Genomic DNA, 27,529 nt, shown 5'->3' with positions numbered 1-27,529 from the left:
TTTTTAATCTCTGATCACTAGATTGTGTTTGAATATACATATTTTTCGTTTTCACTTGGATTTCCTCTTTATTATGGCATCATCAGTTAGAAGATAAAATCTGAATAAAAATAGAAACATTCCAAGAATTTGATGACTGTCATAATTCAATGGCAAGAAGCCGCATATTTGTTTACTATTTAGTATTTGTCAACTAATTCCTGACATATCAGCACTGAAGGAACATAGTTGACTTGATAAGTTACAGCAGTAGGCTATAATCGTTTTGTTGTATTTGTTGCATAGTTTTGTTGTATAAATGAAATAAAACAGAATATGGAACCACAACGTTATTGTTATGTTTCCCTTTTACAGTGTGTGTGTGTGTGTGTGTGTGTGTGTGTGTGTGTGTGTGTGTGTGTGTGTGTGTGTGTGTGTGTGTGTGTGTGTGTGCGAGTGTGTGTGTGTGTGTGTGTGTGTGTTGTGTGTGTGTGTTTGTGTGTGTGACGTGGTAACGTAGTCGCTGGTAACTCCGCCTAGGTCAACGTGACGTTTCAAAGAGAATGTCGCTTATTCCCTACAGTTGTAGACATGGCAGCCCTGAGACAGGAGCATCGGTATGGGCTCTCCTGCGGAAAAATCACCAAAAACACCCCAAATAAAACTTTGTATCATGTGAAGCTAACTGACACTGCCATCCGGGCGCTTGAAGCCTACCAAAATCTCAAGGTAAGATTCATCTTTCATTGGAAAGATCTCGTAGATTTTTTATCAGCTCCGAACTCGGAGCCGAATATCATTTGAAAAGTTCCATGAAGTTTAAGAAGTGGTAACAAAATTGTCTTGTAAATAATAATTGTGTCAGATAGATTAGATATTTACAAGCGTGAGCGTTGCGTCTGGGTAAAAATATGCGTGTATTATGCTATTGGATTGACAATAGGCTACTGTATTGACATGTAGCCAAAAATCCTGAGAAATTGTATAGAAAAGGTTGGCATGTAAACCTTCATCTGTATGATTTCATATATTATGTGGATTATCCCCGAGAAGTCAATTTTTATAACGATGAAGCCACAATGGTTTGTGAATAAGAATAATCTTAAAACACCGCATGTCTAAAAACGAAATAGGCTACAATCGAAAAATGTGTCTACTCTTCAACTGCAACGCAATCTTACACTTGCGCTTATGTCACATCATTTCAATCTGTACGTTTTCTACGAAGTTTATAATAAGCACCATTCCGATTGCCAACGTTTAATTTGCGTATTGATCTACATTGATTGTTTAGCTACTCTCCAAAGAGTCCCACTTTATAGACAATTTAAGCCTCTGTAATCTTTCTTTTTGTGCCTTTCATGTACAAGTTCGTAGGCTGGTTCTTCACTTTCCTCTGCCTTACTTCCATTAACAATATTGGCGTTGCTGAAGAAAGTAGTATGGTGCGGGTAGTTCGAGGTTTATTTGTTTTGATTGATCTACAAAAATTGCTCAGCTTGATGTGATCGCCAGCTGGACGTTCGCTATGTCAGTTTCGGCGAACCTCTCGGAAAACCCGTTGCTTATGGTTGGTGGCACGGGATTTTTGTTGCTGTACTGTTGTACATTGTTTTGCTCTGGCTTTGGAAGCCATCCGCTGCTCATTGGTCCGCCAGGCACTGTTAACTACTGAGCTCTTCCTATAAAGCATTATCTTATCTTCGGGTGATAGCAAAAATAAAGGGTAGGTTGTGTACATGATGTTTAAGGAGGCAAATCAGTTACAGTTGTGGAATTGTCAAAGTAGTTGTTAGTATTGTCCTCGACATTTTGTTTAATAATATATTTCTACAATTGTTATAGACTGAACTACGGGCTGCATTTTCCGAACAGCATTTCACTGGGTGATGGTAAAGTCAGGTCATACCTGGTTTTACTGAGGCTCATGTCTCAAATTAAAAAAAAACTATTGTTGTACCAGCTGTAAACAGGTCAAAGGGACAAGATGAAAAGCTTAAATGCTGATACAACATTAACTGTATTGAGCAATGACCAAACAGAAATAAGAGCGACCTCTCCCAAAACTATAGATAAACAAGCCTGTTGACCATGGCTGCAGCTGGCCTTTATAGATAATGGGTCTTATCTTCTGCACCCTGTAACATCACAGCTGACAAGATGTATGTGTTTTTTTTTCTTTTAATTTGTTTCTCAAGAAAAGAAACAATAACAATGTGGAAATTTTAAACCTTTTTTAATGATGAGTCATTTCTGAAGATATGGGCCTTTCTTACTTTCATTGACTTGCCATTTGACAAAAGGGGTGATTGGAAAGGTTCCTGTGGTCTCAATTGATTAATCATACACATTTTGTTCTAGTTTAGTACTGAAACCCCTTAATCTGTAGGCCTGCTATGGGTCTTAGACAAGAAGACATTTAAAAAGATTTAATTGGCAGTTCATTATCTGAATTGCATTCATGAAAAGATAGGCTAAGGGGGGAAATATTGCAAACAAAGTAGTATAAATACACAAATTAAATATTTCTTCATAACAGAAAACATTTATTGGATTGTATTAGAACCTACAATGCTTTAGTCAATTGGTAGATTGTTTTTTTTTTTGCTTTCTTTTCTCTCCCTAGGGATCCTTACCAAATCACCCAGCAATTTGCTTCAAGGGGAGCCAAGGGGTAAGATTAATGTGTTTTTCATACTCCTTTCTGCTTCAGAGATGAAATGATTTAATTAGTTCTGATTTGCTGTGCTGCATACTCACAACAATCAAATCTCTGTTGGACAGTTGCAGGCATCCACTGTAAAACCCTGAAGGCTTGCTGTGTGACAATGTGGTGGTGATGATGGTGTTTTAGTTTAGCTGTTGGGCTTTTTGACATGGCTTCAATATATGTGGAATGAAGGTGTTTCATATTTGTGATACATATCTTGCGTAAATATATAAATAAACATATGACTAGCAATTTGTCTATACGGAAAACCCTAGGATTTCCGATGTTGGGGGTAGGGGGAGGGGAAAGGGGATGTAGTGTGGCTTTGATTTAAATGAGTTCCCATAGTGTCAAATGATCCTAGATGCTGATGGTTGTCAGGCTGGGTACATAATCTACAAAAACACTTGGCAGTCAGAGGGAGAGGACATTCCTGTGAAGCGGCAGTAAAGAAAGATGCCTGTGTCCAACCAGATTAGCCCGGCCGCAACAGCACCCTCCCCAGCCCAGCCCACTCGTCCGCTGCACATTTACCACACAATCGGCCCTGTCTAAAAGGAGCTGCTCTAATCCCTGCAAGAGCCGATTGCATTGACGAAAGTGACTTTGCTCTGTACACAAACGCCGGCCCTGTGTGCTTCCACGGGGCCCTGGAAGCCTAAGAGAGGGTACACTATACCCCAGGCTGCTCGCCAGGTTACTGGGTCAGGCTGGTGACTGGTGAGGCTTTGTTCAAAGAGGGGGGGGAGGAGGTTGGGGAGTTGGTGAACCCCAGGGAGCCCAGTATCTCCTCGCCTGTTGTCTCTGCTCAGACATGAAAGAGCTCAAATGAGGAAAGGGGGATGCAGTGGCAGCTATGGAATTATTGTCTTACTACATAGATCTTCACAGCAATTTGTTTTATATAAAGCCAGGCTCATAGCCTGATACCATAGTGCTCAGCAGACATAAATATACAGCACACATTAGTTGTACTGTACTTATTAATGTACATATTAATCAAATACAGTATACTGTAAGGCGACACCATTCATTCTGTTTACTCCTTTTAAGACTGTCCCATTTAAGAATTATTTAATCATTGAAACGGATTGGGTGATTATATCTTGGTTATTACATATTCAAATTGCTTTGGTGGAAATCAAGCATAGCCCCCCTCTTACAATAGTGGCTGTACCAGTCCCTCCGATTGGGCATTAATGAGGTATCTGCAACCGTTGGAGAGGGGGAGACCAGATGAAGCTGTTAGTAGGGGGAGGATGTTGGGGGATATGGCAGTCTGGAAAACTACAGACTGGGGGGAGGGGGAGTTTGGGGGGGGGAGTACTGCACTACAAGCACTGTTACATTTAATGTAACATAGGACAAATGGGTTTCTGTTTATCTGCTATACATATGTACACTACATATCAATTGTTTTTTCAAAATACTTTGTTCTAAGGACAAGTCTGGCTTTCAGAGTAGGATTGGATATGGTTTGGTCTAGTGGCAGTGGTCTGTATGTTCTCAGATGTGCCCCATTTGACCTTACTGAGTTGCCACATTCATGTAAAGGGGCATCCCTTGTGCCACAAAGCCAAGGGAATTCCCACCACTAGTTCTCTGGCTCCTCTCCAGAACCAGACCTTTAAGTCCCCTGTCAGGCCATGCCTTGATGTGACAGTCAGCTGCCTGTTCCTCTGGGACTTGCACTTCTGGAACTGTCTCATGGGTAGTTTTAGCACCAGTCCCCAGTCTCTGTGGACCCAGCCAGTCCACAGTGACAGTTTAAACTGAACAACAAAGATCTTGTTTAAACACAAAAATTGGTCAAATTAACTTAATTTAAATGATTAGCTTGCTTTCTAATAGTAAGAAAAATGGAAGCAAATGGATAAAAATGAAGGGGTTGCCACCATGAAGAGGAAAGAGAAAAAGAGTGGGTTATGTGAAATTCCTTTTATGAATTATGGTATAGATTGCTTTGGAATAGATTAGGGAAGATATTCGGTTTGGGTTCCCATGGACTGGAATTTCACATCTAAGTGCTTATTTTCCTTTAGAGCTGGCAAAGCAGTTTGCTGGCTGGCACATTTTATGTCAGTTGAGTCTAAATGGAATGGTGTATTAGCTCTTATAACTTAGCTCCTTATTCCCGGCAAATATTGAGTGTTTAGCACTGATCTGATCCAAATGAATTGGGATGGTGGGTTTACAGTGATCACATAGAACTTCAGTGGTAGTTAAGGCCTGATAGTAATTCACAGTGGAGCTTTTCTTCCGCATCTCAGGGCTGTATTTAGTTTTGAAAAAGTCTGGAAATGTCTTCTTAAAATGAAATAGATTCTTATTTCTGGTAGTGGTATTTAGCTCTAAAATAGTACCATGACTCTGCAACCACTGTGTACATACATCTACTGATGCCTAATGTGGACACATCTTCAGTGATGTTCCTGGAATCATTGGACGTTTCGGGTCTTTCAACCTCATACACCCTCCTCCAGGTGACCTAGCCGGGAGGAGGGCGTATGATGTTGAAAGACCCGAAACGTCCAAATGTCCAACGACCCGACTCTGCAACCAGATCTACTATTGCAAAAATTCAACTAATATTTTTTCTCTTTTCTTTTCAAATAAGACACCAGTGTCAGAGGTGTCTTTGTGCCATCAAAATATGTTATTTTCTCCAGCCTAAAACCATTAGTGCTAACATAGTCTATAAAAGCTACACATTCTTCACTTTAAACCCCAAAATAATAACAGTAATCTACGTGGCTTGTGTGACAGTCTGCATGTGCACAGCTGTTTCATTAAATATGGTTTTGTGAGAGGAGGTTAGGCAGCAGTCTACCCACAGAGCATTCACCTGACAAGAGTGTGTGATGGCTCGGCTCGCACCCCCTCCCTGATGATTGTATCGTTTCCTCCTGTGCTTCGTCTGAGTCCTTGGGAGACATCAGGGCCTCTTTCTCACACAAGGCTGCCCTGACTCTACCCCCATTTCTGCTCTTAGCCTCCCGACACCCCTGCAAATGAGCCTATGCTGTGTGTGTACACTTATCAGTGTGTGTGTGTGTGTGTGTGTGTGGTGCTCTGGCCCCTGTGTGTGACCATCACTGTTATTTTTCTCCAAAGCTCATTAGAATAACAATAACAGGAATGTGGTTAGGGAGCAGTTCTGTCCCTGTGGCACAGCCAGAGGGGGAGCTTGCCCCATATGTGTCTGAAAGGGCACACGCCACTCTATTCATCCAGATGTGTCAAGTGAGGCACAAGGCTCTGTTCTCGTCTGAGGCTCACTGTTTTGACTGGCAAAGCAGTTGGCCTCAGGGATGATGATAACTGATTTTTGGAACAGTCCTGCTGAGATCCTCCAGTTGTGGAAATGTGTTGGGTCTTTGTACTACCTTAACAGAGCATTGAAATCATAATTTAACATGAATGATAACATGTGCTCATATATGAATTCAAGATGGTTTGCATGCAGTTCATTACAGGGTTTTCTGTTGTACAACTTAATCTGTGAATTGTGGAGCTGGACACAAGGTCCTCTTCAGATTACTTTATTTGTATTGTGGCAGGGATACATGTTCATTCTAGCTGGCACAACCTCTGCAAAGTTGGATGAGTCTCCTCACCAACATGAAAAATCATTACAGGATGTTTCAGTTCAGTTCCGAGGGAGTATCAACTATGCTCTTGATTTGAAGTGGGAACAACAACTGATTTTATATTCCACAGCCTCTCTGTCCTACAATCTGTCTTGTCTTCCATGCTTCAGACTAATGGTAATATAATGTTAAAATCAATGTATTCTGCGTCATGTTATGGAGTGAATCAAGGGTATCATGTTTGATTTAGTCTTATGTACTGCATGTCAGGGGCTTAACTCTGCTATGAACTCAGCCGTATAGGCCTTAGGGCTTTCCTTTGATACATTGTTCTGAAATAACTGAAAACATTTTTTTGTGTGTGTATTTTAGTAGCAAGTCATGACAAGCTGTTTTTATGCAAGGAAGAGCAAGCAATGCAGATAATCTTTGCCTTACATTTGGTAGGTTGTTTAGCTGACTGTCTGTGGCAGTATTGGTTTTCCCACATCCTTTATTTTTCCACAATTTTTTAATGAATTACAACACAGGATATAAGCAATACTGAAGCTGTAAACAAACACGATAGGCAGGAAGTGGAGGAGTCTGGGGCAGTTTTCTTCTGTGTACAGTATGTGGTTGTGCCATTTAAAGCTTACACCAGAACTAGTGAACTATTGTTTAACCTAAGGAGGGATAACAACCTTACATAATGCTAGCCATACATATACACTGTCCAAGAGTGGCCTTTTATGATTTCTTAGCTGTATGTAGTGTATATTTGTGAGTGTTTGTTCATGTGAGCATTTGTTTGTAATTTACCAAGCCTTATCTCTACTCTGTGCCATGGTTTAACACGTCACAGCTTGCTGCATTTTTAAGACTTTTGCCTTGATTCTCTGTGTGGCTACATTTGTTAATCAGGGCTGGCTGTGCTTTCATATTCACAATCTGGAAATTGTTAAAGGATTAAAGCCTGAAGAAAATACCAGTAAATAATTCTACATATTGGTCATGTTCACCATGATGGAAGAGCAGCGCATTTCTTTGAAACTGACATTACAGTACTGTATGTATTGGATCATAGCTCTAATAATGTATCAACATTGTTACAAAAAAGCGAAAGTGTAGGTGTTTCATAATTAAAAGACATAAAGTTTCAATGATTACATCGCATGAAACATTGACATACACTTCACATGACCAGGAATCAAGTAGGCCCATATTGTTAATGGCATGTTTAATCTATTCTTAGTGTATTGTGGATAGCCCATATTACTGAGTGTGTCATGTCTGTCTGTGTTGGCTACGAGCAGGCTTCTCCATCCCCCAACATGCTATCAGACAGGGAGGGACCATGGAATGGTGGGTAGGGGTGGGGGTTGGAAAGTGTTTGTTGAGGTTGACAGATTAGCCCCAGCCGGGTGGAGGAGGGCTGACTTTACTTGGCAGAAGAGCTTATACCTTGGGGGATGCTGTATCCACGACAATTGCCCATCCCCATCTTCCCTCACTCCCCTCTCTCTGTCTCCCTCCCCCACATCCACCACCAACACTGGTTTTCCAACTCTACCAACCCCCTCAACTGGCAGGCTTCAAGCACAGGAAAAAAGCCATCTTACTAAAAGAATGATTTCAAACTAAAGGTTGACCTCACTCATTGTATTCTCAACCTGTGAATCTACACAAAATAATTGATCGCATGGTAAACCATGGGGATTGTGAAGAGCCAGAATGAATGTGACCACCCTTTTCCTTGGGGCTTTGTCTGCCCGTGTAACCATCATCGGCTGTCAACATGTGTCACTGAAATAATGTCTTCCTTCTAACTGACACTTGTACGATACCCTTTGACCACTGGCTTGAATGGAGCCGAAGTAAAACATGGCATTGCTTTCCCTACATAAGTATTGTTTTTCCCCTCATAGCACTGGTACATTCGTTTAGCCCAGTGTACAGTATTTTGTGGGTGGTAACGCATGGCAGAGGGATCTCTTGATACATCTTGTTCATGGAGGACTTTTCTGTGTTGGTGCCCTAGCTGTGTTGGGGGTGTTGAGCAAATTCCAGAGAGAGGTCTATTTCCCATGCCGGGGCTGAACTGGGATCCCCACGCCTCCCCCTCCTGGCCCTCGCCACGCAGCCACACGTCCCTGCTGTTCATGAATAATCCAGGCAGGCCGTCGGACCGCTGCACTCAGCCCTGTGGGGGAAGACGCCGGAACAAAAGACGGGCGGCTCAGAGCAGCCATGGCTGAGCAGACTGGGATGAGAGGACAATGGCTTGTAGTGTGGCTACAGACAGGGGCAGGAGGCCCAGACTCCGAGTAAATCACTAACATTCAGGCGCCTGCTTCCATCACAGAGCTGCCATGCTAAATACCAGAGCTGTTAACCCTGCCTGCTTGCTTACATCTGCAGAGCCAAGTAGAGAAAAAAAGGCAACTTTTCATCTTTCCTGGCAGATGTGTCTGACAGAAGCAAAGAGAAGACGACCCCTTAGTCGTTGTCCTCTGCCACCAAATGTGAGGCTGAAGAGCATTATTTACAGTGATCAAAGATGGAGAGGGGTTTTACACTGTGTCTGAGCAAGGGGGAGTTTTTCATGGACACCACTGAGGGTGCCCTTTGTCCTGTTCCAACGGCAGAGCCCCCGCTAAGTTGTTCCGTTCCAGTCCAGTTCACACCTTACAACAGCCTGAAAGTATTTGACATCTCTAAACACACTGGAACTGTGGGGCAGCAGATGTGGCTGGGCCAGGGCCACAGAGGCAGTTATTGTATTTGCCTGGGCACCCTGTAGGGGGGCAATCTGACAAGGTGCTAAGGATTGCCAATCTGATGCCATTTGGCTGGGATGCCCAAACTGTCTAACTGCCAAATGCATGCGGTAGGCTCTTATCTTCAGTTCTAAATAATGTGAAATTGATTGGAATAAAAAAAAAACATATATTGTCGATAAAATTAAAGCTTTAGTTTAAAAGTTTTCCATGTTTGAGGCACTGTTGAGGGACAGTTTATCTATGTAAAATAAGTGTGTCATATAGTGTCAGCTGTGGTGTATCTTAGACGTTTGGTCTCAGTCCTTCCATGTGACCTGTGGCAGTGTGGGGCTCCTATGGCTTAACCAAAGAATGAAAGGTCACACACACACATACATACACACACACACACACGATGCTGGAGTCCTGAAGGGCTTAGTCTTGAAGGCTACAGCTACATGGAAGGGCATATATGAGTCAGCAGCTCTATAGAAATCCACACCCCCCACTGACAGTGGACCAATGATGACTAACTAGTCAATGTGGGTGGTAGCTCCCAAGCACATCACCAGAGAAGGTCAGATTCATTCATTTGAGAGAATGTTTTACCTTAGCAAAAACACTTTTTTAACAGTTTTTGTACCCTTACGCTATGATACTTTATTTTAACAGAAAAAGACAGAAGACTCAGTGGCAGGAGGCAGGAGGCCACTGAGGCAGGAGGCCAGCGGTTGTTTCTGGAGGGTGTCATGTTTTAGGCCCTTCATCTTCTTGCCCTGTAGGGTCTAAAAGCAGCTATGTGACGAAGGTGCCAGGGGAGATGGGCTCTTCTCCAGGAAAGGGGAGCTGGGAACTAATGGGTTAAATGACATATGGTTAGGAAGATGGAGAAGGAAGCCGTGAATAAAACGGGGTCGACCTCCGAACAGTCTGACCTGAGTGACGTTGATTAGAATTCAAATGAGAAGTGTGCACCGTCGCGGGGCTTGGGGTAGGGGGTGGGGGGTCGGGGGGGTTAGCCGATGCTAACGTTTGACTGGAGGGGGCTTGCCTAACACCGTGGGCACACACACAGAGAGAGAGAGAAAGATAGAGAGAGAGAAAGAGAGAGAGAGAGAGAGAGAGAGAGAGAGAGAGAGAGAGAGAGAGAGAGAGAGAGAGAGAGAGAGAGAGAGAGAGAGAGAGAGAGAGAGAGAGAGAGAGATGTGGTGGCAGAATGGGGGTAGGGACTTCAGGGTGTGGGGGTTGGGTTTGGGGGTTGCCTTCATTGCACACAGCCAAGACTGTAAATCCTGAGCTGTGCTTTGGCCCCGGGGGCAAGCATGCTTTTGTTTATCAGCATGCCCATTTTACACACATTATTCTCCATTGCAATGCAAAATGCCTTGACCTACTTCTTCAGCTCCTGTTTAATGACTTGTTGCTTGTCATTTTGGTTGAGACCTTAGGCCTACCACTTATTACATGCCTAGTATCTGAAGGTATTGTGTCCTGATCTGAGTGCTCAGTTTCGTCTTTACTTTTATGCTTGGTTGAAAATGGTTCATTAGTAGAAACCAAACGCAGATATTGTTATAATCCTGTCTCACCACTTCATTTAAGCAGATGGGCAGAAATAGGTCAAAATGAATGGTCAGTTTGATATCTCAAGTGTCAACACTCTTGTGGGCTGCCTTGTGCTTTGTGTTGTAGCTGTAGGTTGTGTGTTGGGTGATGGGGGTAGGGTGCACGGTGTGGGGTTTGGAGGAGGAGGGAAGGGGAGGGGGGTGGGGGTGTTGAAATAGGGCCTGTTTATTGGCTCCATGCTACAGATACTGCTTATGGCTGTGCTGCATGACTGGGCATTTGTGACAGCTCTGCTCCTGCCTGCCACATGTGCCTGCGGCACTGTGCTCTCTGCCAGCAAGCTTAGAATCAATCACTTAGCACAGATAACTAAAGAGGCAGTTTCAAGCCCCACTGCCTGCCATTTGTTTGTCTTATAAGACAAGTACTAAAAGTAAAATAAAAAGGAGTAGTCATTTCTCCTTTGTGTTTGTAACTGTGTATGTGTTATGACAACATGGGAGAGAAAGTACCAGATATTCTGCTGATTTTACATAATTTTCCTAATACTCTCATAGCTGTGCACATTCAGTCAACAAGTTTTCTGTTCATGTTTGGCAGGGGTCAGAGATAGTAACTTTCTGGCCCTTTTAATTTTTCTGCCTGAATCTAGGACACAGCTTCAACAAAACAGTCAATTTCAGTCTGAAACATGGCAGGCCACAAACTGGATAAAAGGACAGAGAAATCCAAGTATTTTTCAAGGACATAATACTACCTGTTCGTTAATGAATTTCAATGTTGGACTGGCCTTCTAGTGAAAGTAGGTTTTTAGGCCATTTTATGTAACTAGCTTTGGACTGAGCCCATCACATGTTGGTTCTAGTTTGTTGCTAGGGAGCACAGAACAGTACAAGGCAGAGGGGGGTTGTCACCCAGGTGTGAGGCTGAGTCACATCCAGATAGAGCCACCCTATGACGCAGACTTCTCTCGAGGTTGACCATTATTTTGTTATTTAAGATATCCAGACTGGCCACTGGAATTGGAAAAACATAATTTTAATTTCCTTTTTAAAACCTTTTTAATTTTGAGGCCTTTCTTACTTGCTCCTCCAATATCATCACACATCACATCACACAATGCTGGTCCACAAGAAAAAGGTCTACATGTTGACGTTTGAGGTGCTTTGCTCAATTTAGGTTAGCGTGAAAGTGATCAAAGTATTGAATTGTGTCAAGCTTTATTACATAATGCTATCTCATGTCAAATCAGCAACACTAGAATAGCAACATTTAAAGATAGGCTAGATTATGTCATACAGAGTGTAATACAGACTAATGACATCTTCGCCTGAGGATGATAGAATATAAAAAGTTATTTACTTGTTATACTATACTTATTGCAATTGAGTCTTTTAGTTATCATGTATTACATGTGCTCCATTCCTAATAGAATCCACTGTACTGAACACTCTGTACTCTACAAGAGTGGATACTGGAACAGCCAGTACAAAGTTATGAACCAAATTGCTCTGCAAGGACATAGCACTTAGACATGACACAGGAGGGGCACTGGGCTATACACGATACAAATGAAAACAGTAGAACTCATATGGAATTTAGCTAAACATCTGTAACATCCTCCTTTTAATGTTTACATGTTATTTCTGACTTATTTTTGGACTACTGTGGGGTTACAAAACATATTCCAATGACCTCTGTTTGCTATTTTGGATGGTTGGCTCATTCATTCATGCATGTTTTGTTTGTACAAATAAATATATACATATACACACACAATAAGTTTCTCTGTTATTTAAAAGCAGTTAAAGTGTCCACATTGTGGTTTGGCCTGTGATTTAATACTGAGGGTTTCCTCTGCCACAGTACATCAAGATCCCAGCCCCGTCCCCGGAGTCTCCTGATGCCCTGCGAATCTTTTCCTTCTACCTGTCCAGCGACAGCAAAGATAAACCTCAGGCCAGCTTTGACTGCATTCACCAGTATATCTCAGGGTGAGTGAACACACTGCTCTGTTTTCATAGTCTGCCACAGATGGAATTCACAGCCTGCTGGCGGTCAGGTTGTGACCTCAGGGCTTCCTTGACACTACGCTCTCTCTGTCTCTCCCTCTTCCACGCTCTTCTCTTTGCCAATACAAGTAACTCTTGTCCCTATGTGACTGCTAGATGCATCTTAAGGTTCATACTGAAAAGTTTTCATCACCCTATTTCTACAGTTTTGTATTATGATAACAAAATACTACATCTGTTGATTAAACAGCTGTGTTGTAATTTGAGGCTGCCACTAGCTTTTTAAGGGTCAATATTGTATACTACTGATAGGAAAGAACAAGCTTCAACTGACACATGTGACCAGTGCCAGAAACAGGAAGGTAGTGTAGTCAAGCAGGGTCAAAGGGCTGGTTGAAAGGATATGCTGGTGCTGTTCTTGTGGCTTTCACAATCCCTCTCTTGTTCCCTAACATACTTTAGGTTTTGAGGAATGGGCTGGAAGATGTAAGTTACTTAACTGATCATAGGAGTGAAGCAGGAATTATACCTAGAAACAACAAGCAATTTTCAATACTCACATGTACTTAGGGCAGTGGGAGGTCTGTGTTGTGTCTAGCATCCTATCTCTTCTTTTTTGCTCCACAGGGAGGGCAGGGAGCACCTGGAGGGGCAGGGCAGTATTCAGGACAAGATCACGGTGTGTGCCACAGATGATTCCTACCAGATGACACGGGAGAGGATGTCCCAGGTGGAGAAGGACATCTGGAGCCGCTCTGCCATCGAGATCAAGCCCGGCTCCACACGTCCCAGTGAGTGTGCTGCCTGAGCCAGGCCCCCAGCCACATCACATGGGTGTCTCTAAGCATGAAGCGATCAAGGGCAAACTACCGAGGTGTTTTATCTTCCCAGAGGCCATCCAATCCATCGCTTTATGCCATCTTGTCCTGCTGATAATTGCCATATGGTGTGGAAGTTATCACATAATTGATCAAAGTAGCAGTTTGCAATTATTCATGCAAGAGGGACGCCTCTTTTTCCTCTTCTATTCCGGTCATTTTGACCAGATTGTTCAGGCACATTGCCAACCTGCCTGCCGGCTCCATTAACATGATTGCGTTTGTCAGAAGTATGCGCTAACAAGTCTCATGCTGAGTGGATAAAGTTCTGCTGAGAGTTTAATCACAGGGAATGAGATTCACTTAGTTTTCATTTACTGAAATATTGTACAAGATCATTTGAATTAAAAACTGTAATTCAAGCAGTGCACTTAAGATTTGACACAAGATCAATCAAATCTCGATGATCACGCTGACAATAGCATACCTGACAACAAACATACATTTAGAGGCCCTCTGTTAACCTTCTGATAGGATCATTAATGAAGTGAAATGTTGTGTAAAACACTAACAAGCAATTGCTGTTTCAAACTAGTATGCAGCTGTTGAAGTGAGCCAACATATTACACTCAACACTCTTCTGCTAAAAGGGCTCTTTTACGGGCTTATGAACAGTGCTTTAGAGTTTCCTTGGCAGGGTGACATACATACTGTATGTAATATCTATGACATTTCCATGAAATGCAGGATAAAGACTTGATAGGATTCACTGTATCCTGTCATAAAAGGTACCTGAAGGATACCTGAAGTTCTGTCTCAGTTCCTGATCTGGAATATAGAGCGAGGTTGTGTCGCATGTTTAGTCATTTTAGCACACAGCTAAACTCCACTGCTCATGGACTCCCATACAGTTAATGTCAAAGGGACGCGAAATGAAAACGTAAAACCATCCAATGCGCTCAACAAGCGCAGAAACCCCATGTGGTGGATGGCAGTATTTCTGTGGTACAGTAATTCTATACTCGTCTCCATGTTTCTAAATTGACTCACAATCATAGAGAGTAAAAATATCTGGCAGACATTATGTAGACCTCATATTTTACAGTAAAGTCTTTTTTAGGCACAAAACTACAAACATTTCACAGTCAGCTCCCCCTGTTAGGGAGAATCATTCTTTTGTTGTTTTTAGCTGGGTTTTTAACTTTTTCTTTTACCACAGGCAGTTGTTGAAACAAGCTCATGTTGCTCATTTGTCAAAATCAGAATGAAGTTTCAGGGCTGATTTAGATGAAAACCTTTGATCCACTTATGTTCAATGTTAATAACATGATTTACAATGTAACCTCAAATTGGGAAGGGAATTGATTTGGGACTTCCTCAGTTCATATCATATTGTTGCGTGTGATACTGTAAATCAAGGCATGTTATAACAACTTGAAGAAAGAAGGATTTTTAACAACTTACAAACAGCAGTCTACGAGTCAGTCAAATATGTGTCATATCGAACTGACTGGACTTCAGTTGCCCAACGGATTAATTTAACCCTTATATAAACCTTTCTATATGCCAAGTTAAGTGGGTTGATTTCACATGTGTTTACTGTAAAACGTCAGTAAATCACAACACTCATGTAGATAGTACACAAATTACGCAATGCAGTAGATTCAAACCCCACAGGTCCCATATAGAGTCTGTGCTTCTTCTTTGTCCTGTAGCAACCTTCAAAGCAAAGCTTAAACTTATAATAAGATTATGGTCAGTAGATATCTATAAGCATCGCCATGTCCTGCTGGCCAGGCTCTAGGTGAATTAGTGTGGCAACAGGAAAAAAGAACCTCTCTATATGAGGTGCTTCAGTTTCCATGCTACCCTGTTTGAGTAGCAGCAAGCTAACCCCACTGTCAACCATTTAACTGGCCTCCACTAATGGCCTGCACACCAAATGTGTGGCCTTAAAATCTATTGCCCAGCTGGAACTAAGGTGTCATTGCTGTGTGTGTATTGTTTGTTTGTCTACTGAACACTGTACAGTACCACAGGCATAGACTGGGAAAAGTGCAGATGTTGTTGATGTGGACCTTGTTTCACCTTTAAACGAGTCCTGGCTTTGCATAACTGGCTTGAGGATTGAAAAAGAGCTGAGACACAAGGCTATTCCGGGGACTGTCAGAGTACTGTATGGGAATCCTACATAGGCTGTCAGAACAGGCTCAATCCTCTCGTCCCCTCTTGTCACGTTCACTCGACATTGCATTGTGTGGCCTTCCACTAAAGCTTTGGATTATCCCTGCGATAACTGTGGTAATCGCTTACACTGTCACTGAAAAGTAACATATACACTTAAGGGATACTAGCTTAGTTGGGAGGACAGTGTAGAAATTCAATTCAGCAGTCTTCACTCTCACGGAATCTTCATGTAAACACTTTCTTCTTCATCTGCAGGTAAATGTGTGAAGATCCAGAAGAAGCCAGGCCTGTCGATAGGCACAGACAGCAGCAACAAGCACTCCCCCAGCAACAAGAAGAGCAATGCCCCTAGTCTTTTGGCCCATAGGTCACTGAGGGAACGCATAATTCACCTGCTAGCCTTAAAACCCTACAGGAAGCCTGAGCTACTGCTATGGTTGGAGAGAGAGAAGTCTGGTCCCAAGGACAAGGCCGACCTGAGCTCTGTACTAGACGAGGTGAGGAATAGGGCGGGGAAGTACATTGGTCGGGTTGGTTTATGACGCTCTATAATTACCCATTCACTGAGAGGCAAGGAACTCTCTATCAACGTATCTCAGAAATCACAGCAACATTTAAAGGCAATCGAGATCCCTACAGGGGATCTCGATTGCCTTTCGACAGGGGACTTTCCAAATGGAAAGTAAAAAGCTACTCTACAACCCCTCTGGTTAATGTTAATGGCTTTGTTTACCATCAGACATTTGTGAGGCGAAAATGGTTATTCCAGTTAGTTTATTTGAGGTTAGTTCCTGTGCTCTGCCTATTTTGGAGTCATTGCACTCATCAAGGAAAGACGTGTGCGTCCGCCGCTGGTAGCTGTAATTAGGGTTGTACTTTCATTCTTTTCTGAGGAGAAGATTGTGTTTTGACAAGGGTGTGGTGTCTCCAGCAGTGCCCAGAAGCTCTGAGAAATGTATGTCTGAGTTAGATTCTGGTTCCTTTGGTACTGCGAAATGATAAATTCTTACGGTCTTCAATTTGAATCATTTCAAGTTGTATTTACAAGTAGAAAATACATTGTTAGAGAACATGTCTATACATAGTAAATGAAAAAGAGATGCATGCTGTTATTTAGAAAAGAACGCAACATGATTGCTAAATATATGTATATACAGTATATATACGGTAAGTACAGTATACAGTGTGTTAGCTAGCTATTCAGCCCTCTCACACTAACATGTAACCAATCATTGACTTCTAGATTGCAAAACTGAACCCTAAAGACCACAGCTTCACTTTGAAGGATGAGTTGTACAAGCACGTTCAGAAGGATTGGCCAGGGTACCTCGAGGAAGAGAAACTGCTGATCCATAGGCTTCTGGCCAGGTAAGTGTGGTCCCTGCATTCAGAATCTTGGTTTATTCCACTGCACGTAACACCAGACACTTCATTATCGACAAAAGAAAACGTTACAATCACCCATAGGGTCATGGAATTGGTGTCAGGAAGGGTAGGGTACCGTCTAGTCTGAAGTCTTTCTACGTTTAACCTGTAAGTTTCTCTAATTAGTTGATCACCTCTCCTCAGTTGCAGCGAGCACTGATGCCTTTTGACAACGTGCTGGTGTTAAGTCTGCCAGACCGGTGGATTAATGTGGCAGTCTGCTGTGATCATGTTGAAAGCATAGCTACTAAATGACTATTTCTATGCACTGATGAATTTGTTAATGGGCACATCAAAGTACGGGGAGAAATATTCACTGCAGGATGTTGCCAAATACAATTAATGTGGAGGGCTGTGAGTAGCAAGGCAATGCTTTTTAGAATGAGAGCGTCATCCCATGGACAGGGAACACTGGCTGTGGGATTCTAAATCAGGGCTCTCCAACTGTCCTCTTGGAAAGCTTCTGCACTGTAGGTTTGCACTAAAAGCCTTATCAAGCCCAAGTGATTCTTACAATTAGTTGCAACAGGGGGGTGGGGGGGTACAAGTTTTCTCATAGTTGGAGAGACCTGTTAAACAGTAGATCATTCTGAAGGACTGCCAACTGCATCTGCTTATTGTGCAACTGAATATTTTCCCTCAGTTCACAAATCCTGAGTAATGACATAAAGAGGGAATAGGTTATTTTTTCCAACATGAAGGAGGTACACAGCTCCTCATTGCAGTAAAACATCATTTAAGATTTTCATATAAACATCTCTATAGATACTGTTTAGAAACGTGTTTATGCATTCTGGTTTGGCAGCTTTGTCTGTCAGTCGGCCTTATTTCAAGAATGCCATGAACCCAGTCGAGCTTAGAGCGGATTCCACTGATCATGCTGTTGAAAAGGCTTTATGTCCTGTGGGAGGAATGACTGAACTCTGGTTTGACTGGGCTCTATCTGAGGAAGGAGCTGTAGGAAGCAGATTGCCAGTAGAGTGTTTGGGCTAGCAGAGCCTGCATCTGGCACCATTGTTCCTCCTTACTGGACACTGCTCTGTCCTAGTGCCTGCCTCCTGTAGATTTTATCATTAGACACATGGGAAAGCTTAACAAAAAAAACGTTTGAATAAATTGGCCACATGCCTAAATGTTGTGTTTACTCAATGAGTATGGTGTAAGATATTTCAGGGTCAAAGATCTGTCTCCAATGACATACGGCATGTTTCTCTGTTCTCTGACAATACTCAGACTTTCCTCATTCCTTGTAAGTGATGACCCTTGATCCTGCAGTTACTGTAACCAGACGGTTCTTCCTGTTTTGGCTCTCTTTTCCTCTGAAAACACAGCCCCACCTTCTTTACTTTACTTTACTGAAATCAACACCATTGCATATTAAGTTTTAACTACAATATAGAGACTATAAAACCAGCACATTATCCACCATGCCTAATCTGAACAAAAAAATGACAGTGTCTTCCATTTCAATGTTTCAGGAAGCTCCAGCCACTTGGAAGTAACCAGTCAAAGAGTTTCCAGTCCAGTAATTCATTCCTTAAAACAGCAGGGAATTCTCCTTCACAACTCAGCCCTGTCAAGAGTCTCCCTGTGGTAAATATTCACCTTTAAATGAGTTCTACCTTGCTTACTCACTGCTGCACTATTATGAGAATGAGTTTTGTAAAGTTTTAGACATGAAACAGTGCCTCTGTTGCAGGGGTAAATTGTAATACAGACCATTTTAAAATTGTTTTAACAACAGTTGGGTTTACTGCGGCATACATGTGGAGAAAAAGGAACATTTCTTGGTGTTGTACCATCTGCTTTTTATTGATGTCTGTGCTGGAGGCTGTTCAGTCAGGGCTTGTTTTCAGGAGCCAGTTCAAAAGCTCTCATGTAGTTTTATTAGTAAAATGTAACATTTACATATTTTCTTTTAGAAACGTCCAGTGCACTCTGACCCACCGGATTGTCAGACTCCTAAGAAACAGAGACTTCTAGACCCGAGTTTACCCTTGCAGTCCCCCTCCCATGGACATCTTGGCCCCAATGGGGCTCGTAGCACCCCTGCTCAAGGAAACACTAGTGTACAGACTAAAACTGAGTTTGAGAGGACAAACAACCACATCCAAGGGAGCCCGAACAGTCTCTACGCACGGCACAAACTCAGCGGCTCCTCCAGTACTCCTAAAGCGGAGCGGACAGAGCAGGCCCAGGCAGCACCCAGCCCCAAGCCCTCAAAGACTCCCATTTGCACTGACCAGCAGCTCACCAACAGCCAACACAAAAAGAAGAAGTCCAAAAAGCACAAAGACAAAGAAAGGGAGCGCTTAAAAGCAGACTGGGATGAAAGCAGCCCTGACCTGAAGCACAATCAGGAAAATCTTATTGGTAAATGACTGTATAAAGTATCAACAGAAAATCATGCATTTTCTGTTGAATTATCGATGTAATTGAACCCTATATTTTGTGTTGAGTGACAGTAGTTCTAAATTTGTGTTAAAAGTGTTGGGCTCGCCTCCCTCCCTTCGAGGGCTAGTCTGTAGATGATTGCCTGTTAAACAGCTGGGTAACCTACGGTCCAGCAAGTCAGCAGGCAGTTCTGCCTCCTGTGATGGGGTGCTGTCGTCACCGCTTGCCTTGGAGCATGTCTCTTATCAGTAGCAGTGATTAAAAACTCCATCAGCCTTGGCATGATGGGAGCTTTATCACGTTTGCATTTGCAGATTACATGAACCTTTTTCTTTGTGTGTCTCCAGACCATGAGAGGACCAAAACACCTGTCGCTCGTACCTCACCTGAGGAACTGCCTGATTATTTAATGTAAGTTCCAAGGCAGTCCTTCTTAACCATTTTATAATCACCACAGGTTTTTAAGTTAGGCTTGTGGTTAAGAAGTCATTCGATATGCAAACTGTAAACACAATATAGCCGTAGGTTATTTTTGTACCATCTGTTACCGAATTGTTTTGTTCCATTGTTTGGCAACTTTAAAGTCTTGTTGAGAAAAGGAGCAGATTTTCTCCTAAAGGGTTGGGCTAAGCTTGAAAACAGTCATATAAATAGTGGAAAATGTGCATGTCCAAGGGACAATTTACTCAAATGGCTTGCTAGCAAACAATGTCACCTACTGGATAAAATGAGGAACAGCTATAACTGTACTTTCAATTTCAGTCCGTTCAATGTGACAGGCCTGTCTGTTTGAGTGACACTGCTTCAGATGTTTGTTTTCTGTTTTTTTTTCTCCAGGAAATACAACACCATTAAAGCATCAGACCAGCGTCAACAGTATAAGGAGGATTTCTGTGCAGAGTACGATGAGTACAGAGTCCTGCATGACCGCATTGGTACTATCACTGAGATGTTTGTTCAGCTGGGCTCCAAGATCAACACTCTTTCCCCTGGAACACAAGAATATAAGGTATGGGCTAGAAACAGATGACACATAAAGCACAACCCCTTTCTGGATGACTAAAATATACCAAGCAGCTGTAAGATGTTTTATTTACACTTGCTTCAAATGTGTTTTCTCTGCAATATTCACAGCTTATGGAGGACCAAATCCTGCAGAAATACAGAAAGTATAAAAAGGTAAGTTATGGTTGGGCGAATAGGTTTCAGGCAAAAAGGTTTGTTGTGGCTGCTCTCATTCATTTTTTCACCTCGCTGATATCTTTCTGTATCGTCGTTGTAGAAGTTTCCTGGGTACCGGGATGAGAAGAAGCGATGTGAATATCTGCATCAGAAACTGTCACACATAAAAGGTCTCATCCTGGACTACGACCGTACACAGACACACTCATAGCTACTGGCCTCCACCCTCCCGGGGTGCTACTAATGGACCAAAGGTCTCTTCTCCACTCCACACCCTTGTGGACCGAAAGGAGGACCTGGAATCACACATTCACTTTACTCCTCCCAGTGGAAAAGGAGCGCATGGTTCTTTTGTTGGAAGTGGAGCCCATACCACAAATTTATGATGTAATGAAGCCCTTTAATGCCAGATTGTTTGAGAATGAGTGCTGTTGTAATGGCTGGAATTTTGTGCTGTGTAAATGGTTAGCTTGGCAACCCAATTAAAGCTACATACACATGTCTACCTAGAACACAAAATAATAGACATAACCTCTGGCTCTAAAGCTTTTAACGCTTTGTCTACTGCTATAACACATAAAGGCCCATTGGTTTGAGGCTACAATCACGTGGATAGATGAACCCAAACTTCTAATACCCAGTTATTTAAAAACATAAATGTTCTATTTAAGTACTCTGTACAATTTGTTGTTTGCTGTATCATTGATTGTATAAATGTAAGATAAGGATAGAAAATATTGAGTCCTATGGAGAGGGTTTTAATCACTGGTTGCAGAAACTTGGAAATAAGATCCTGTGAAAATATCTCAGAACATCTAAAGAGGAAAATATCAAGTATCTGAAATGTTAGCTTTTTAAGATTAACTTGATCAATATCCTTTATCTTATGCCATATTGCACCTCTTCTCTTGCTCTTGAAACAGCTCTGTTGGAAATTGCTATGGTAACATTGTATTCCAAGCTTTTTGGATGGAATGCAATTCTGTACATTCAACTCATGGTTTCATTCAAGATTTGCTAGAACTGGATGGATTGTCATGTGAAATCAGTGAATGTTACTTTCCAACATTTAGCAGGTAGAGATGCCTTCATTCTAACTTGATCGTATCAACTTTAACTATATGTATGTATCTGTCAGTGACGCAATTACTAGTGATTTCATATAGCTCATGCAGTGTCTTAAAGACATTATTTTCCAATATAGTAACTTCTAGCAACATTTGAATATGTGGGGCTGCCAGTGAACACTATCTTACTACTTAAGTGCTGTCTTAATGATGGGTGGAAATGAGAAGAAACGTTTTGCCTTACAGTAACATACCCACCGCACATTTCTATTTTTGTGATACTGTACATGCTCCCTGAAACATCTCATCTCAGTTTTGTTTATCTGCACAGTTGAAATGATCTGATTATTTGTATTCTTTGTTTTTAGTCTAATTTATGTTAATGGATGTTTGCAAGGATGCATTTGTTTGTCTCATTTGTAAGTGTTAGTGTATTTTATCAAGAAAGTCTTAATCCTTTGTCTATGTCGTAGGGTTTTGTAAACAAGAAAAGTGATCAGTGCTAATCATTTTGATAATCATGACCAGAAAATGATTTTCACTGTGATGTCAGAGTTTTGATTGTCTGATTCTATCAAACTACCACTATCAATGACGAGAAGCTTTTAGAGATACCACACAGTATAGTGTCAGAATGGTTTTGTAATGTCAATTAATCAGCAAAAGGTGAAAGTATGTGCAGTCATAGTTTTGTAACATCATAGTTCATGACTTCTTTCTCCTTAACTAATGAGATGTATGTTACTGTCTTTTTTGGGGAAACACATTAGGCTATATTATTTGATACCAAGACAGATCACTGTCGCTGTGTGCAGTATTGGACGTTTGGCCATAATGGCTACTCATTTGAATAAGTGCTAATTGTGGTGTATGCAGAAGTTAGCTAGGTGCCTTCTAGGGAATTCTTGAGTGACATGGAATTAATGTTGCATTACTGTTATAAATCAATTTGATTGAATAATATGTAAACAAAAGGTTTGCTCTCAAATATTTTTAAATAGTTTCAAGACAGCTATTTATGGTATTCAGACAAATAAGATACTTGTTCTATTCAAACAATATACTGGCCTTTCAAATGCAAAATATATTGTCATGTATAAAACAATAGAGGTCAAATTAACCCTTTTCAAGTAAACTGTTAGGTGGTGTGTTTACTTTATTTGTTGATATTCGAAAATACATGTAAAAAAAATGAAATGTGAAATCGAACCCCTCGTCAATATAACTTACAGCAGTCTGTCTACGTATGAGAACAAATTTGTTACTATTTATTGCTATTCATGTGTTTTGGTTTCTCTTTTGCACAAGTTCCTCAGTCTATTGAATGGAGACAGAAGATATGGTGAAAGGGAAATTGAATATATTTTTGCAATTTTCTGTTAGTCTCTGTAAAATTTTTAAATAAAGCTCTTTTCAATCAATTATTTTCCTATGATTCATTTTAAGAAATAACATAAAATGTTTTGCAAATATGACAAGTGTAGACTTTTACAAAGCCTGATGGATCTCAAATCTTAAAGTATACTACTTTAACAGTAACTACTGTCACATCAGTTTTACTAAACAGAAGTATTTTGCAAAATTCCCAAAATATTCTGTGTTTCTCAACAGAATCATGCAATTTCTATAAATTACAGAAAACTATCCTAAAAGAACAATCAGAGAAAACAAATGTAGCCTATTGCTCATAGTCACATAAAATCACAGTTGATCTGAACGGAATTACTATTGACACAGTGACTATAATGACATGTTAACATTGTGATTTCTTTATTTAACATTTTTTAAAAGATGGTTTAAAAGGAATTTAGTTTCATTCAGCACATTTTGCACTGGTAGGATACTGAAGGTTCTTCAATCCTTGGAGATATAAGTTGCATAAAGTTCATATTGAGCTCCCCTGCTTCATACTACGAAGAGGGTATACAGGTCAATTTATTTTAAAGCACTACTCATTAAAAAGCTTCAAAATGTTATGCAAACATACATACTTCACAGTGAAAAAATCTGTTACATGATAATTGGAGAACATGCTTGTTATACAGGCCAACTGGTCGACTAAGATTCTTTTAGTCGAGCTGCATATGGCAGTGTGAGATCTGATTCCCGCTTGTGTCATCATTGCTGAATTAACTAAATGTTCTACAGAAATTACACACAGCACGAGCACAATTGGCTGCCAAACTAAAAACTCTGCCATAGCCTACTTTGTCGGCAGGGGCATATCCAGGACATTATTTCTGGGGGGGCCAGCTCTGGCCAGTCTTTTATTTGGGGTGGCACTTGATTGTCAAAAACTACTATTTTAAAACTCACACACGGCATCACTCAGAGCAGCAGTTTTCTAACGATATCCAGTGGTTAGCTGCTAGTCTCCATTGAAGCGCTGTCAGAATGCGGGTACGTTGGTTTGCGTCTTGCCCTGTTGATGGGGGCGTGGCCCAACATGTTGCGAATTTGGGGCTTGTAGCGTAAGTGACAAATGACAATATAAGACGACTTTGTAAAAAGAATACTAATGCATTTTTTCGGCAGGGTGGCCATTCTCTGACCAATGGTGGCCGTGGCCCCCCCTGGCCACCACGTGGCTACGCCCCTGTTTGTCGGTGTTATTAGTCAAAATGGCAAAGAAATCTGTGGTATGGCAGCATTTCATTAATGTACATTTACATTTACAAAGTACCGGGTGACTCAAAAAACATTGAATGCAAACTCTGCCAACAACGGTTTATTTTTCATAGTTCAATGTCCAGCAGCCATTGAGTCAGATCGGGAAAATGTTTGTATGTTTTTTTTTTGTTGAAAAAAAAGCGTTTCAAATTTCGATTAGTCGATTTTCAGACGTTTTAGTCGAGTCTTGGTCGACCAAAGAAAATCTTAGTCGGGGACAGCCCTAGTGCTGACCATTATTGTGTTTGCGTTACAAAGGTCCCATGATGACTAAAGTTTTTACATGGTAGTGAGGTCAGGATTTTTAGCACCCTACCAATTTAGTTTAATATACAAAACAGAAAAATACAGTACTCACAGTTTTACATATATTTTACCAATTAGAAAAATATTAAGTCTATTCTCCAATTAAATAAAAAAAATGATTAAATCAGCAATATGTACTATTTTTATATAAATATTGTTAAACTTGATTATGGTATAAATTCACACAGTGCTAGGCGACCAAACTGTACTCCCACAGCTTTTCGTGCCAGTTTGGAAATAACTTGTTGGGTGCACATATCAGGAATAATCTGTCAGCACACTGTAAAAAAAAGAAGAAGAAAAACAAGGTTGTACTATCGATGTAAACTGTAGCAAAGAGACTATTAAAAAGCTAGACCTCCAGAAAGTGCTATTGAACCTTTAAAAACCTAGTCTTATTAAAGAGTGATATTTGATGGCTTACAGGGGCAGTGTTGTGGTGGCTTTAAGGCGTACGTTAGTTAAACATTATTAGTTTTCAAGAAAGTCATTTTCAAGTTTAAGAACTTCCAAGGATAACAATAACCTCAGTGATTCACAACTAGCCTATTGCACACATACAATACTCCTAGCTGTTCCCTTATAGAAAAATAGGCTAATATCAGTGAACTGAAGTTGGTCCCATTATTAAATGAAAAGAAACAACATCCTAGTATTAAATCCATATACTACTTTGAGTTTCCTTACTTTTCCATCTAGCCAAAACATTCAGCTTTGCTTACAAAACTAATGGGGAGCAGTCAATGCACATTGCAGTAGTATCCCAATAAATACAAATTTTGCCAGGGTTTTACATGTCACTAGACCCAGGTTTTACATGTCACTAGACTAGTGATTTTACAATCACTAGACCCAAGTCACTGTACCTCTCTTTCCTAAAAGCTTGTCTATGGCTTCATTTTCAAGTTGGGCTGCAGGAGAGACACTATTCCTAAGAATGAGGATATCAGACCACAAAAGCCCACCACCCCTGCATTTGACTGGTAGATTCCTAACTTGTCCAGTGGAATAAAAATGTCACATATGTTTTTCATTGTGTCCAGGGCAACTGCTGGATGGCTTTTCAGGCTCTCAATAAGAACAAAGAGAAAGGTATCAATCTGAGGGATGATAACAGGGGCCACCTCAGGACTGTCATTGAGGTGTTGATTGATTTTCTGTTGAAAGCTCTTATCTTTTGCCCTCTGCACCATTATCTGAGAGATAACGTAAACATCTCTTGTGAGACTCATAACTAAGGACAAGAAGTAGTAACGAGAAGCGTGCAAGCTCCACCGGTCCTTGTTAATATCATGGATTAGGCCAACATTTCGGGCCCAAAGTACATTATCACAAATAAAGTAAAGGGCGCGGTTGAGGTTGGCCACTGTAAGGCACAGGCGTAGAATTGGGTCAGAGAGTTTCAAGGTTCGTGCTGCAGCTTCAACGGAGTTCGCGGTGTTCCCCAGTCTAAACACTGAAAGACAAAACAATGCGTAGAAGTTAAGCATGTTCCCAATTTAAAAAAAATTATCATAGAAAGGGGTCAAATTAATGAGACAATACACGACAGTCAACTAATATGTATTTGTCAAACTTAAAATAATTTAGCTAGCCAGGCTACAAACAAACATGGTGAGTGTTGACTTAAAAAAAAAGACTCACATTTTCTGCCAGAACTCATGTTTGACTCCAGACTTTTCAGCTTCATCACTATTTCTTTTCGGGCTGAATTATTTCTTAGTAAGTACTTCGTAAAAGCGCAAGCATATTGGGTTGCCCTTTAATAAACAACACACAGGTTAGGTTAGTTAGAGCTACCTAGCTTATTCGTTTATTTTATAACTGTCAATTACCAACTAAACTCTTTACATTTTAAGCTTGGTAGTTAAACTCGAGCTACAGAAGAAGAAACAAGCCACCATTGTACATGTTGTCTTTGATCAACATTCAGTGACTGTAGGCTGAGTAGGCTAATATATTCAGTAGTAGGCTACAGTAATATAGCTAGTGCTAGCTACAAACTATGTTAGCAAGCCAATGTGTTCACATACCTGAAAATACGGTCCCTCCCTTGACTTTGATTTGTGAACTTTATGAAAGACTCCATTTCAATAATAAATACTACCACGTATCTTAAATTAACGTTAGCTAGCTACTGTTGTTAGCCAACTCCCAAAAATTGGTATGTATGTAGCAGCCTAGTACTGTGGTGTACAATAGAACAATTTGTTCTAGCTAATCACACACTGTGACACAGTACGGCACAGCCAGTATAGCGCTCGTCAGACAATCGAATTTCACAATTAGCACTATGTCTGCTTATTAATCAATTGGGGGACACTACAAAGTAAATTTTAAACTAAATGTCAAGTCTCATCCCACTTGAGTAGGCAAAGCACTGATGGATGGTAAATTAGCCTTATTCATAAACCGGTTGATGGTGTTTCTGTACGGAACGTTTTAGCCAACGGACAAGTGCGTCTGTCGCAACCTAGGGTTCGTTCCAAAAGATGCGAGATCATCCACTCGTCGTCTCCTATAATAGCCTACTTGTCTCCAACCTATATCGAAAATACCTGGGTTTCATATATCTTAAAAATATCCGAGTAGGGGGGGAGAGGGTTGGAGGAAGCAAAGTAAAGAGGAGATCAGACAATTCTAACGCAGTCTACTCCCAAAGGCATGGCTGGTATATTTCTTGTACCTACTCTCTATAGGCCCACACCATGGCCTATAATACGTGGAGTATTATATACGGACACGTTTGTTTAACCCTCCAGTACAAAACAATGGGCATTATTCTGGAGTTGGTTCCCACTTTGTTTCTATAACTGCCTTCATTTTTCTTGGAAGTTTTTCCAATAGACGTTAGAAAATTGATGCACTTCCATTCAGCTACA

At 41.1% G+C, this 27,529-nt stretch overlaps 2 protein-coding genes across 2 annotated transcripts; one reads left to right on the top strand and one right to left on the bottom strand.

Moving 5' to 3' along the window:
• The first annotated feature begins 566 nt into the window (after window positions 1–566).
• On the top strand, window positions 567–23,082 carry LOC136942499 (RNA polymerase II elongation factor ELL). The gene is made up of 12 exons (XM_067235412.1): window positions 567–708; window positions 2,606–2,653; window positions 12,453–12,580; window positions 13,226–13,389; window positions 15,859–16,100; window positions 16,847–16,971; window positions 18,507–18,621; window positions 18,951–19,401; window positions 19,770–19,833; window positions 20,260–20,431; window positions 20,557–20,601; window positions 20,705–23,082. The coding sequence occupies exons 1-12, from the start codon at window positions 571–573 to the stop codon at window positions 20,813–20,815; spliced, it is 1,803 nt and encodes a 600-aa protein (XP_067091513.1). The 5' UTR covers window positions 567–570; the 3' UTR covers window positions 20,816–23,082.
• A 363-nt stretch (window positions 23,083–23,445) lies between these two features.
• On the bottom strand, window positions 23,446–26,799 carry pex11a (peroxisomal biogenesis factor 11 alpha). The gene is made up of 3 exons (XM_067235066.1): window positions 26,681–26,799; window positions 26,292–26,407; window positions 23,446–26,103 (listed from the first exon to the last, which is right to left on the bottom strand). The coding sequence occupies exons 1-3, from the start codon at window positions 26,734–26,736 to the stop codon at window positions 25,535–25,537; spliced, it is 741 nt and encodes a 246-aa protein (XP_067091167.1). The 5' UTR covers window positions 26,737–26,799; the 3' UTR covers window positions 23,446–25,534.
• Between the last annotated feature and the right edge of the window lie 730 nt (window positions 26,800–27,529).

The sequence above is a fragment of the Osmerus mordax genome, chromosome 4 (assembly GCF_038355195.1).
Source record: "Osmerus mordax isolate fOsmMor3 chromosome 4, fOsmMor3.pri, whole genome shotgun sequence".
NCBI classification, from domain to species: Eukaryota; Metazoa; Chordata; class Actinopteri; order Osmeriformes; family Osmeridae; genus Osmerus; species Osmerus mordax.
Note: the sequence above shows the minus strand (reverse complement) of the source record. Positions and strands in the feature narration are given on the sequence as shown.

Excerpts from the sequence above, each read along its gene's own strand:
- LOC136942499 (XM_067235412.1), top strand. The coding sequence starts at position 571 with ATGGCAGCCCTGAGACAGGAGCATCGGTATGGGCTCTCCTGCGGAAAA. Across the intron at positions 709-2,605 it reads AAGCCTACCAAAATCTCAAG|GGATCCTTACCAAATCACCC; the intron begins GTAAGATTCATC and ends TTCTCTCCCTAG. Across the intron at positions 13,390-15,858 it reads GCCCGGCTCCACACGTCCCA|GTAAATGTGTGAAGATCCAG; the intron begins GTGAGTGTGCTG and ends CTTCATCTGCAG.
- pex11a (XM_067235066.1), bottom strand. The coding sequence starts at position 26,736 with ATGGAGTCTTTCATAAAGTTCACAAATCAAAGTCAAGGGAGGGACCGT. Across the intron at positions 26,408-26,680 it reads GGGAGGGACCGTATTTTCAG|GGCAACCCAATATGCTTGCG; the intron begins GTATGTGAACAC and ends TGTTTATTAAAG. Across the intron at positions 26,104-26,291 it reads CATGAGTTCTGGCAGAAAAT|TGTTTAGACTGGGGAACACC; the intron begins GTGAGTCTTTTT and ends TTTGTCTTTCAG.